This window comes from Lactuca sativa, chromosome 4, assembly GCF_002870075.4.
Source record: "Lactuca sativa cultivar Salinas chromosome 4, Lsat_Salinas_v11, whole genome shotgun sequence".
NCBI lineage: Eukaryota > Viridiplantae > Streptophyta > Magnoliopsida > Asterales > Asteraceae > Lactuca > Lactuca sativa.
The window spans coordinates 267,819,403-267,832,992 of NC_056626.2; the positions used below are offsets into that span (position 1 = coordinate 267,819,403).

Sequence of the window (13,590 nt, forward strand, 5' to 3'; positions counted from 1 at the left end):
CATACTACAACTGGAGGATTTCAGGGACACAATACATGGCTTTATTTTAAGAAATAAAACTACTACACATTACAGGTGGTAACCAGGGTTTTCAAACAGAACATTTTATACATTACTAGTGGTAGCCAGGGTTTTCATACAAAGGATTTCATTCAAAACAACATTATAAAATACAGCTGGTGGTAACCAGGCATTTGAACTAATACTTTATGGAACATAGTAACAAACACATATGTTAGAAAATATTGGATTTTCTTGGGAAGCATACAAACATTCTTTTACAGATTTAATGATAGGTTTATCTTTCAAAAACATTCTTATGAACTCACCAGCTTGAATGTTGATACTCTTTTCAAAACTGCTTGTATTCTCAGGAAATCAGTAGACAGGTACTCCCACAGCTTTTGAGAAAACGGAGCGTATAGAGTCACGCCTTTTATATTTTTTTTTATACTTTTGGTGTATACAAACTATGTATCAACAGATGTAAATATTTTACTTATTCAATATAATGGTTGTGTTTAATTTGATTACTATGATGCAATTGTTATGATACTGTACATGACATCCTCCACCCCCGAACGTTTCCGCCTTTTCGGTTTGGGGGTGTGACAAAATTAAGCCCTCTAATCATATAAATGAAGAAGAGATGTCAGTCGACGCTCGGGAGGTGGTCTCAAGATGAAGCTCCGACGGTCTAGCTAGTCTGAGTTTATATCTGAGAGTGTAGAGGTTAAGGTTTTAGTTGTAAGGAAGCGATCCTCTCCTCTGAAGGAGAATGATTCCTTTTATACCTATCCTCATTTGAGCATGATCCCAACGGTTTCCTTTGTCTTGGAGGGGCCAAAAAGACATGAGAAGCCCCATTTGCGGATTCTTCACCACTAGTAATCCTCACTGCTACTGGTGTAGAGGGAATAAAGGATAATGCTCTGAGCAGTACACTTGTTGCTCTATGGAGTGGTCAATTATGTTTTGGCATATTATTGACCGAAGATTGTCGTCTGAAGTTGGACCTAGACGCGAGAGCGCTAAGTTCTAGAATCCGAGTGTGAGACCGTAAGGGCGAGGGCCTGGGGTGGCACTAGGCTGGTTAGTGACCTTTAGTTATGTCATCCTACAAATAACAACTCTATTATCTTTAACCTAATCCTAGAGTGATAGGTTAACATACTAAATGTATGGTTATACAAGCATGGTTTATTCTTTTATTCTTATGTATTTGGTTATTACAAATGTAGGAAACGATTGGCAAAGATGAAATTTGGTTATCTTTTGCTGAGCGATTTACGTCCTAATAGAACAAATAGGTGGAAGGTGCATATAATTGTTTCCTATGTATGTAGAACATACTGATGGGTTTTGAGCACTATAACATCCCTATGGTGAACATACAACCCTAATGCTTTGGATCTAATTTTTCTCTAGTTATACATGCAATATTCTTTTTCCAAAGCATGAAGCCTAACCAGCATACAAATTTGATATTTGAATCATAAAAACAAGTTACATGATTACCTCTCGTTGTAGCTTGTAGAAGTTTGCCTTTCAAGAGCTTAGCACCTCAAATGTGATGCCTCAAATGTTTCATAAAACAACAACAACAATTGGATGACAATGAGAGAGAGGTTGGAGCTCCAAAAATCGGCTATATCCTCTTAGAATACTCTTAGTGTTGATTTTAGGGGCTTAGAGGTTACATATATAGTGTAGAATTCCAAGAGTCACTAGCAAACCCTAATTCTTACACTTAGGCTTATGATCCAATAATTGATTTGGACTAACACTTCATGGACTATCTCATTAGCTTAGTCCATCACAAATCAATCATGGATCATTAGCCCAAACCATATGTATCATTGATTTACATAATCAGTCCCCGTTAATTTAATCAGTCTCTTTTGATCACTAAATTAATTCCAAATTAATTCTTGATCAATACTAATTAAATAATATGAAATGGATTATAATCATTCTCTCTGTCCATGTGTTGGTTCCCAATTTACGATTTATGACGATTGGCAACTTACTACATTGAACACATCAACTTAGTCCAGGCTTGGCCAAGCGCTTAGGGTGTCATCAATAAATCATCAAGGGGCCCACTGATATCCCTTTTACCCTCTTAGGGTAAAAGGAACGGATAAACTTCGGCTCATATGCTTGTACTATTTACTCATCAAATCACACACAACAATACGTTTTGTAACAAGTTACTGATGCGTTTACGTATTATCAATGTGCAACCGACTTGTAAACAACAACTCATATAAAGTTCTGCTCCTTTTTCCCTCTCAATGCCCTGGGCATTTGGAAAATTAGCACATGTGAATATTATAGCATATTCAATCGATCCTATACCCGAAGCACATGGGATAAGATTCATAATGTCTTACATAAAGACATGATACTTGACCAGTCCTTTGTTATAATATTTCCACATACAAAAATTCCTTATGTTAAATCATTTCAACATAACATTCATGTATGTACATGACTAGATTCTATTAAAATCTCATTCTAAGCTATTAGATTCGAAATGAAGTATTACTTCCTCTCCCTACTATACCGAAACAAATTTTCTATCTCCGTAAATTTGCAAATTAAAACTTTGTTTCCTGTATAGAGTGTTGCTAACTCGCAACACTTAACGTAATAATTGCACTCCCACTATCATAATAATTACATACTTACAAGCATAACACTTATGCTCCCACTAACTTTAACATGTACCCAAAAATCAGCTGGACTTTTAGAAATTAAAGTTCAGATTTCTGATACAAGATGCTTCAATAAGACTTTATCTAGGCTTCTCAAAATCATACACCTTTCCTTAGATAGCTCATATGCGTGTCTAAACTATTTCAGAACCTTACAACAGTAAGTCCCGAATGTTCAGACTATTTGCCATTTCTAACAATTCAATCTATGAAGAGGGATGCCGTAATCATAATTGAATTTGAGAACGCAATTAACACACCTGTTTTCTCCTCAAAATCTTCTTAGTGAAAGTGTTTCCTCACAATCATTTTCATGAAGTGGAGAGAGACCTTATGTCACTTAGATTTTATGGTGTATGTGTTCTTATTCAAACTCATATGGAATGAATTATTCAACCTTCATTCCCTGCCACTTGGCAGCACACGGGCCTACCATGTCTTCCAATGAAATTTCATTGATCAAGGTGCTTTGCCTGTTGCAAACAATTGAGAACTCACATGCATAGTTAACTTTAACTGGAATGAGCACAGAAACAAGAATATGTCAACACGATAGGTTACGAACTTCAAGTCGTGCGCTAGTGATTAACACAATAGGTTTAATCTTGATTAGTTCTTGAAACTTTTCAAGATCTTTAAGACTCCCACTGACCTCTTGACATATAAGATTCTCTTCTCAAGAAACATTTCTTGACAAACAAATATTCAAGAGTTAGTGCGGATTCTTATCAAGAATGACACTTCATATAATTGGTCTCAGTTGATCTTTGTCTTATCCAAGACATCACAACTACCAGTTGACTTCCAAGGGTATTTTGGTAATTATTGGTGTTAATTGGTTTTGGTTATTTGGTAATGATAAGTGGTGGAGTTTGTGCTGGTGGTCAGAGCAGCGTGGCCTTATTTCTTCAAGTCGGCAGTTGCAGATGAGTTATCCTCATTATACCGACAGGGTCTAAGGCACCAAGGCCGGCCCTTTATCGGATGGGAATCCGGGTAGTTGTTTGTTATGTTATTGCTTGGCTATGTATGCATCCGGGTAGTTAGGATGGTATATATTAGAGACCTGGTTAAGGTCGGTATCCTGGTATATAGGATGATGCTATGCTAGTGAACGGTTAGGTCGGTATCCTGGTTAGGATGTTGCTATGTTATGTGATCTGCTAGATCGGTTGATTAGTTGTGAATTGCTATATGATTATATGTTTATGTGCACATGATTGTTGGAGTGGGGTTGGGTTGAGGCGGGTCCTGCTTCGTGCTGTAGGCCAACATACCCAGGGCGGACCGGTTAGACCGAAGGCCCGACGAGCGGTCCGGATAGGCTGAAGGCCCCAAGAGGGCGTACCAGACGTGCCGAGGCTCGGATAGTGGACCAGACAGACTGAAGGCCCGGTGCGGGCGGACCGGTCACACTGTAGACTTGATATGCATGGCTGTTCTATTTGTGTTATGATATGATATGTGTATGGTATTGTAGTTGGTATTTTGGGGGTAACTCACTAAGCTTTCGGGCTTACAGTTTCAGTGTATTGTTTCAGGTACTTCAGGAGACTGTGGAAAGGCGAAGGCGTGACCGTATCGCTCCTCATCCTTATGTTATGATTTTTGGGACACTCTGATGGAAAATGATTTGAAAACATTTTGTAAACAATGCTATGTGACTTTTAATTATAATTGAAAAAGTTTAAATTTGGTATGAATTTTATGGATGTTAAAAAAAACAAAATTTTTGGTCTTGAATTTTGGGATGTTACAATAACGGATGTAAGCTTGCTCCTACGATTGAGAACAATACGGTGGTTCTAACAAATGATAAAGATCATTATATAGTTGAAGATGAATATGGATGTTTGTCTAAAATCCCTTAGTATGAATGAGAGTTGTCAGACCAAACGTTATGGGGACCATGTATTGATTTGATACCATCAACAATTGCAACAATGGTAAATATTATATGATTAACAAATCGAGGAAAAGAGATCACATGTGTTCTTTTCAACGAAATTGCTATTCCTCTTATTGGTTTTACTGTTGATGAATTAGTTAATAAGAATTTATTAGAGGTTTGATTCTATATACAATTCTATCTTTTATATACATAAGTATAATATATATATATATATATATATATATATATATATATATATGTTGTGTGTGTATATGTGTACGTGTGTGTGTGTGGGGGGGGGGGGGGGGGGGTGGGTTGATGGGTGGTTTGTATGAATATTAATATTTTTCTCATGTTTTCTTAGGTTGTCGGTGATCCTAAATGGGTAGAGATTTTCTTCTCGAAATTTTATATGCGTCGTTTTACTGTAACTAAATACTATAATGACAAAAAAACATATTAATAACGGATATAAGATTGCTCCTACGATTGAGAACAATAAGATGGTTCTAACAAATGATAAAGATCATTATATAGTCGAAGATGAATATGAATGTTTGTCTAAAATCCCTTAGTATGAATGAGAGTTGTCAGACCAAACGTTATGGGGACCATATATTGATTTGATACCATCAACAATCGCAACAATGGTAAATATAATTTCATATTGTGGTAAAGTTATGTAAAAACTATACTTTATGTGTATTTAACTTGGTTTGTCTTAATATACATAAGATGCTTCTAATAATAAAGAAAATGATGGTCTTCAAAAATGTATATCTTATGTCAATTATGCGGAAGACAAAGAAGGAAATGAGAATGTATGGTTTAATTATATATATATATATATTAAAGGACATGAGAAGTTTGAACAGTAAACTTTCCATGTTTTTAATATTAACACTATAGTTTTACTTTTTCTTAATTTTGCCACTAAAGTTTCAATAAATTTTTTCTTTTTATAATTTTGCCATTTTATTTTTACTTCTTCATATTTTTGCCACTAAACTTTCATTTTTACTTCTTTAAAACCCTTTTTCTTTATTCTTCTATAATTTTACCACTTTATGTTTATTTTTTTTTTTAAATTTTGCCACTAAAGTTTCAACAAACATTTCCTCTTTATAGTTTTGACAGTTTATTTTTACTTCTTTATATTTTTGCCACTAAATTTTCACTTTTAACCACTATATTTTTACTTTTTTATAATTTGGCCACTAAAGTTTCAACAAACTCTTCGTCTTTAGAATTTTTGCACTTTATTTTTACTTCTTTATATTTTTGTCACTAAACTTTCACTTTTACTTCTTTACAACCATTTTTCTTTATTCTTTATCGTTTTCGTCTACCGTATTCTTGTATCATTTTTTTTTTCTAAAGATTAAGTTTTGACTTTTCTGACATGTTTTTTATATTTTTTCAAAAGTGTTCCGTTTCTTTAATCCATTTACGAATTTTTCTCTCATTTTTCATGGTTATTCTATTTTGATACTTTTTTTTATTCTATTATTAACCCGAACTTTTTAGCATTCAGACTTTTGTCAAATGTTTTCTAAAAAGTTGCTAAAATTAATCATTTTTCTTTATTTTTTGTAGTTTTCGTCTATTATATTATTCTACCCTTATTTTTCTAAAAAGAATGACTCGTGCAACGCGCGAGCCTTTTCCTAGTTTATATTATTTCTGTAAAGTTAAATTATATTTTTTTGGTATGTTTCTTATTATTGTAGTCGATATTTACAATTAGGTTGGTTATGATAATATTGAAGATTATATTTGTAATCTTTATTCTAGAAGACGGTCTAGACCTTCAAATAAGTTACAACATATTGTTTAAATTTTCTATCTTTCTAACTATATGAAAATATTTTTACTTCAACTGTTATTGTCAACTATCCTGTTACATTATGTTTGTTTTTCATGATTTTTATGTCGTGTTTATATTTTTATAATTAGGTGGCTTTTGCTGATATTGAAATTGATTCTTCTGAAAAATCGTGTATCGATCAAATCCTTAAGAACACCAAAGAAGCGTCGGTTTAATGATATCCGTAAGTGACTTTAAAGTAATTAGATAATAGATATCACTTTTTTTGTTTTTAACTTCATTTCATTTAATTGTATGTTAATCAATTGCTATGTTTATTTTATTTTATTGTCATTTAATATTTTTTTCATTCATATGTTGTTTATTTTGATAGATTTGTCATTATATAATATATATTCTAATAAATGAATGTTTTTTTTGTCACTTGTCATATTCTCATTCAATTTGCCAAATGTCATTTTGAATTAATTTTTATTCCACATGTGTTTTTATATTTATTAATTCCACATAGTATTTAAATGCATAAATAAATACATATTAATTTCCTTAATGAACTTTCATTTTAATTTCAAAATTACTAAATTAAAGCTTCATTAATTTCCTTTATTTATTTATCTAAATTATATGTTTAAATTTAAATAAAAAACATTTTAAGTTTTATAATTCAATATCTTTCTTATTTTTCTTATAAATTTAAAGTTCTCAAATGTTTAAAATTTTATATTTAGTTTTTTTTTTTTTTTATTTTTTTTATTTTTTTTATATATAAATAAACTCATATAATACATGGTCTCATAGGGGTGAGCGCGGTGCGGTTCGGTGCAGTTATTGGCCAAAACCTCATCACTAACCACTAATGCGGTTAATCCATTTTCAAAACCGTTTGATACGATTATTTTTGCGGTGCAGTTTTGTTTTGTTTTTGTGCTTCGCTTATTAACCGTATGGATTTGGTGCGATTATTTTGTGTGGTTTTTAACAGCAGTTTAGAATTCAAACGATTTTAATAGTTCAAACATATTACTTATAATAATAAAAAACAATAAGGTATAAGACAATTAAGTTAAAATTGTCAAATCAAATCTCTAGTAATTAACAATAAGCATCTTAAAATTGTCAAATTTCACCATTTTTCAAAGTTAAACATAACAAAAGATCAATACTTTTGTCTTCTAGAATTTTATTGTTCTTTCATCTATGAAATTTGTCTTATTTTTAATATTTAATATATTAATAATAAATAATAAAAATTGTATATAATATATGCGGTGCGGTGCGGTTTTTTTTGCAGTTTTAAAAATTAATAACCGCACCGCACCTCAAATTTACGGTTTTTGTAAAACAGAAAACCTCACAATCAGTTTTTATTGCGGTTACAATTTATCGACTACGATGTATACAATTTTTACGGTTAATTTTACTTGAGGTATGAATTTTGCTCACCCGTATCAAAACAAATTACATCATTTATGATACAGAACAAAATAAAATCAATATTTGACAATATAAAACAAAATAAAATCAATAATTTATTTTATTGGTTCCAAAATAGTGTTTATGATTTCCAAAGGATCGCCAAACGCAAAGCAAATACTCCTTCCCGTCGACGTTTCCGTTCCCATTCCCATTCCCATTTCCGTTCAACCAACGATCAAATCCAATTATTTACCGATCGTTAACACACTATCACAGCAGTGAGCATTGATTGAGAGGAGTCGAGTAGATGGCAACAACATCTAAATGGAGAAGACGACGTGGCGGTGGCGCACAGTCGCTCGATCGAAATCTGAGTCGGAGAATCAGAGGAATCCTGTCCAGAAGGTTTATCTTCAGATCCGTTCTCGTAATTCTCGCAGTCATCGCCATCCTCCCCCCTGTTTATTTCCACTTCAAACTTCGACGTATCCATCAGGTTTTGAGTTTTTTCTTGCATTTTACGGATCCCTCTTAATACCAATAACATTCTATTTCCCAAATGCTTTCACGATCTTATTCTCTTCTTATTGCATGTGAAAGGTGTAATTTTCGACTCTAATTTGCTCTAAATATGTTATTATTTTGAGTTAACATATTTGCAGCAACCTCAATTACAAGTTTGTCTTTGGCCAGTGCTAATTTAAATTGAAAAATAAAAAAGCTTTGAAGTTCGTTTTGGAATGGAAGGACTGATATTTTAATTCCCCTAATGTTATGGTAAACGATGCCTCTTTTGTTTCAATTCAACAGGTACTTTGACCTTTTAAGATCGACCTGCTAATTCTAGCTTCAGAAAAATTATCCTATGTTTAAATTTGTGAGAAACACCAAATAACAAGATATTGTGTTGAGCCTGAAAATTCTATTAACAATTTTAAATTGTAAAAGTACTAAAATACCTCTTTCCCAGTGATGGAGTGAGTATATTTTCTGCTACAGACATTAAGCTTCTGAAATGCCAAACCTGATGTGCATGTTTGTATACATATTTCACACTTGCAATTCTGTTTTAGCAGCTTTTAAACTTTTTTAAAGAGTTGATAACTTTCAAGAATGATGATCAAATTTAACAAAAAAATGTGCTCATTGGATGATTGTTTGTCCATGTATTTGCAGACACAGTTAAAAAAGTGCAGTTGGTTAAATAAGCCTCCCCTTGTGTGTGCTCATGGTGGTGATTCCTCAAAGGCCTTTCCTAATACAGTATATATCTAATCTTTGTAAACTACCAAATAAATATTTCATGATTTCCTTTTCTTTTTCACTACTTGTAAACATGCATATATGTAATATATCTGATCTTGTTAGTTACAAATACTTAATTTGATTTGATAGGCAAGACAGAGCAATAATTAAATTATGGTAAATCTGTGTTACCGATGCATGTTTATTTATTTAACAGATGGATGCTTATCGTATTGCTATTCGTTCTCAAGTAGACTGCATTGAGATTGATGTTTCTCGTTCTGCTGATGGGGTTTTATTTGCTCTTCATGATAGGTAAATGTTTATGTTGCATTGCTTACAAGATGGAAAATGATTATCTTTTTAAATAATCGGTTTGTTTTGTTAATTATTAGTAGAGTTGAGTCTAATATGAAACAGGCAGGGATTTGCAGCGAATTTCTGGGAACACTTCATCCATGGTTGGACACTTGAGTGCAAAGGAGGTGAGGTTTCTTGCAAAATTTTTAAAACAAAAAATACAAATTTTCGGATCATGGAAACAAAATGAAAGTTGGGTGTTGATAAAAAGTTTGAGGTTCTTATTATGGAACAAGTGTGGAATTTGGTTACAATTTGATGAAAATGTCCCATAAATGAAATATAAGTATTTATTTTTTCAAGTGTAATAATTACTGGAAGTTTTGCGTTGAATGAGAGTATATTTTAGTTTGTTACTGCAGATAAAAGAGTTGGGTGCCACTCATGTGGCTTCTCATGACACAACCATCCCTACAATGGAAGATGCACTAAAGGTACATTCATAAGGAATTCTTCGGTTCCTTTTTTTATTAAAAGACCAAAATACCCTCCAATTACAGAACAGAAGACACTATTATAGTTAAATATGTTGTTTGTGTAATGTTATTTCCCTCCAATTACAGAACAGAAGACACTATTGTTTAAACGAAAGTAAGTTGGTATTTTTAAAATTTGAAAGTATATGCATAATTTTAGCATGTGGTGTTTTGTTTCAGTTTATATCAAGTTCCGTTGAGAAGGTGGTTGTTGATGCCAAAGTTGGGCCTCCATCATATGAGAAGGGGCTTGCAGCCGATATACTTTCTGTTGTAAGCCTATATAATATTTATTTATCTTTGCAAATATTTCTTATAAAACTATATCATATTCATATGTGCTAAGTAAGTCAGACATTTTATAATTGCAGCTGAAGACCACACAATGTAAGAACTGCGTTGTATGGGCAAAAAGCGACAATTTAGTGAGAGATGTAAATAAACAGTCACAGGATGTGCCGGTAAGATCCTATATATATATATATATATATATATATATATATATATATATATATATATGTATGTATGTATTAAAGTTCATGCTGATTTCCAAACTCACTGATTTTTTTTTTTTGTTCTTCTATCCTGAATCAACCATCAAATTCAATGTAATTATAATATATAGGACATAATTTCATCATCGTATTAAATTTTTTGGGTTAAATAGATGTATGTGTAAATTACAGTTTTCGTCCCCATGTTTATTGATTTTTACGGATATGGTCCAGTAGTTTGATTTTAAGTTGCATGTTTTTCCGAGGGAACATACTTTTGTCACACTTGAGTCCTTGACTTTGCCACTATTAAATGCATGTGAAATGATCATTTTGCCCAAGTATATTTTTTTATTTCCTTTTTGCATAATATGATAAGAAATGGGTCCCTTATAGGTGGGGTACATTGTTATGATGAACTTTTCTTCGGGAACAAGAACAAACTTATTGAGGATGAGAGATGCTCAAGTTGTGGGCATTTTCCATGGTCTAGTTGATGAGGCAGTTGTTAAAATCCTGCACAGGTATATATATATATATATATATATATATATATATATATATATATATATATATATATATATATATATATATATATATATATATATATATTTTCATTCTTTTCTTACATTTTATGTTATGCTTCAATTTTGTTCTTGTTTATGCAACCAAGTTGTTGTTAGAGCAAGTATATTTCTTACTACAACATGGTAGCTCCATTTTTTTTCCTCATTAAAGCATTGTATTTTGAAAAATCTACCCAATTATAGCACTCTACTTTCATTTTTTATTTTTCCTATGAAGACATTCTACTTTAAAAATCTACTACTCAATTGTTGTGAAAGTTGCTTTGTATAGGCTATTTTTTCTAGTACAGCTTTCATAGGAATAGCCTTTTTTTTTTTTTTGCATTTTATAACCTCTGTTTAATGATACAATTTGACAGGAGGAATAAGAAAGTTTATGCATGGACTGTTGATGATGAAGCAGCAATGCATAAAATGTTAAATGAAAATGTGGATGCCATAATCACGAGTCATCCAACTTTGCTTCAAACTTCCATGCGCGATGTAAGAAAAAAATGCCTTATTGATGGTTATTCTTTGGGATCATGAGTATTAAACTAGATACTTAGATATTACCACTTAGTTGTTAATCAGGATATCTTGATCGCGTATTTGTTACTAGTATTTTTTAGGCAAAGAAAGTGGAGGCCTTGTCTTGATTGAATTGATAAAAAATGAAATTGTTATTTTTTATTATCCAGGTTAGTTAAATTTAAAAGACATGTATAAACCCACTAGCATGTCAAACTTTGTATTTTTTTAAACGAGGGTAAATACATTTCAAGTTGAGTTGACACGGTAAATTTTTGTCCTTATATAAACTTTTAGTAAACAATTTGTGTTATATATAGGGCTGTTCACTATTTGGTTATAACTGAATTGTCCTATCAGACAATTTGGATTGGACTATTTGGTTTGGATATTCGGATTTTTGAACTAATTTTAAGTTAAAACTGAATTATTCTTTTAGATTTCAAATTGATTTTAGTTTATAAAATAAGTACCGAATAATCCAAAAAAAGAATAACAACTTATTATTTATTTTAAATATATATTTTTGATCATTTATAAGTTTACTAACTTATTTATTAAACTATTTATTTTTTAATATAATACCGTCTATGTACTTGTTTTCAATAGTTTTTTGTCAATGAAATATTAAACTATATTTATTTTTTTTTAATAGTTGTTTATAAATTATAATTCACAACTAATTTTTTTTTGTCAATGAAATATTAAACTATACTTATTTTTTCTTAATAGTTGTTTATAAATTATAATTCACACCTAAAAATATTTTTTAGTTACTTTTATAGAGTTGACAAATTTAAGTTATATAACTTTTAAAATGTCCCGCCTTTAAAAAACCGAATTGTAAAAATTGATCCAACCGAATTGCAATTTGATTGGATTAAATCAGATTTGAATTTAGTTTGAATTATTTGGATCCATGTTTTGAAAACTGAAATATATATGGATTTACTTGATCGGATCGGATCAATCCAATTCCAATCCATCCAAACGAACACCCTCGTTATATACAATAATAACAAAAACCAAGTCCTATAAGTATGGGTTAAGTGAGGTAAGATGTAGGAAGTGTTTCGAGGTAAGACCTCTATAAGACCAGACAAAATAAATAATAATAATAATAATAATAATAATAATAACTAAAAGGAAAGTGGAAAAGATAATGTATGCTTGTTGAATTCATCTCCTGCATGTCAAATGTGAGCCTGCCATACGAATATATGTAAATAGTCATTAGGCAATGGTTAAGGACAACCTGACAGACAAATAACTGTACAATCTGGCATACATAGTGCTAGATGGATCATATACACAATAATATAAGTAAATAGTTTAAATAAGGAATGATGGTAACACATAGAGCTAATAATAGCAAATACAACCAATAATAAAAGGGAAAGAAATGTGGACTCATAGGGATTACATGTACAAATAAACGTTAGTCTGAAAGGACTACAAGTACAAATAAAGTGCATAAATACTAGCAATAAAGCATGGGGCAAACACAAGCAGCAACACTTGTAACATATACTAGCATATACAAATAGACAATGAAGGGTGAGCGGAGGTCACACTCATAAGACAACAACTAGTGTAAACAACGGTCTGTGTTAAAGGACATAAATGACAACTCCTATACTACTACATTAACATGATTATATGCGTCTACACCCTCATATATGAGGTCATATCCTCAAAAAAACCTAACTCCTAAGACTACTCCCATTCACAACCAAAACCAACCCAACTATCTATTAAAAAATTAATTTCTCTCTCTTCCACCTATACAACCCAATTAAACCCAATTTTTCACACCCATTAGCAAACGAACCCAAACCAAACTATTATATTAATTATGATTATTTTTATTATATTATACCAGCTACATATATTATGCTTTAATAAATTTATAACCTAATTTGGATATTATATTTAAGATTATATAGACAATATAAAAAAAAAAATTATTAAAATTCTTAAAATATATCAATATTGGTTTTTATTTGTAGATAAAATTATTTTACGTATTTTAGTATATTTTGTTAATTTTTTTTTAATAAAAG

General features: G+C 31.3%; 1 protein-coding gene across 1 annotated transcript; it reads left to right on the plus strand.

Moving 5' to 3' along the window:
* Positions 1–7,981: 7,981 nt before the first annotated feature.
* On the plus strand, positions 7,982–11,799 carry LOC111911661 (glycerophosphodiester phosphodiesterase GDPD4). The gene is made up of 9 exons (XM_023907425.2): positions 7,982–8,351; positions 9,032–9,118; positions 9,318–9,415; positions 9,525–9,585; positions 9,823–9,894; positions 10,117–10,209; positions 10,308–10,397; positions 10,827–10,954; positions 11,377–11,799. The coding sequence occupies exons 1-9, from the start codon at positions 8,163–8,165 to the stop codon at positions 11,543–11,545; spliced, it is 987 nt and encodes a 328-aa protein (XP_023763193.1). The 5' UTR covers positions 7,982–8,162; the 3' UTR covers positions 11,546–11,799.
* Positions 11,800–13,590: the final 1,791 nt, after the last annotated feature.

Excerpts from the sequence above, each read along its gene's own strand:
- LOC111911661 (XM_023907425.2), top strand. The coding sequence starts at position 8,163 with ATGGCAACAACATCTAAATGGAGAAGACGACGTGGCGGTGGCGCACAG. Across the intron at positions 8,352-9,031 it reads AACTTCGACGTATCCATCAG|ACACAGTTAAAAAAGTGCAG; the intron begins GTTTTGAGTTTT and ends ATGTATTTGCAG. Across the intron at positions 9,119-9,317 it reads CAAAGGCCTTTCCTAATACA|ATGGATGCTTATCGTATTGC; the intron begins GTATATATCTAA and ends TTTATTTAACAG.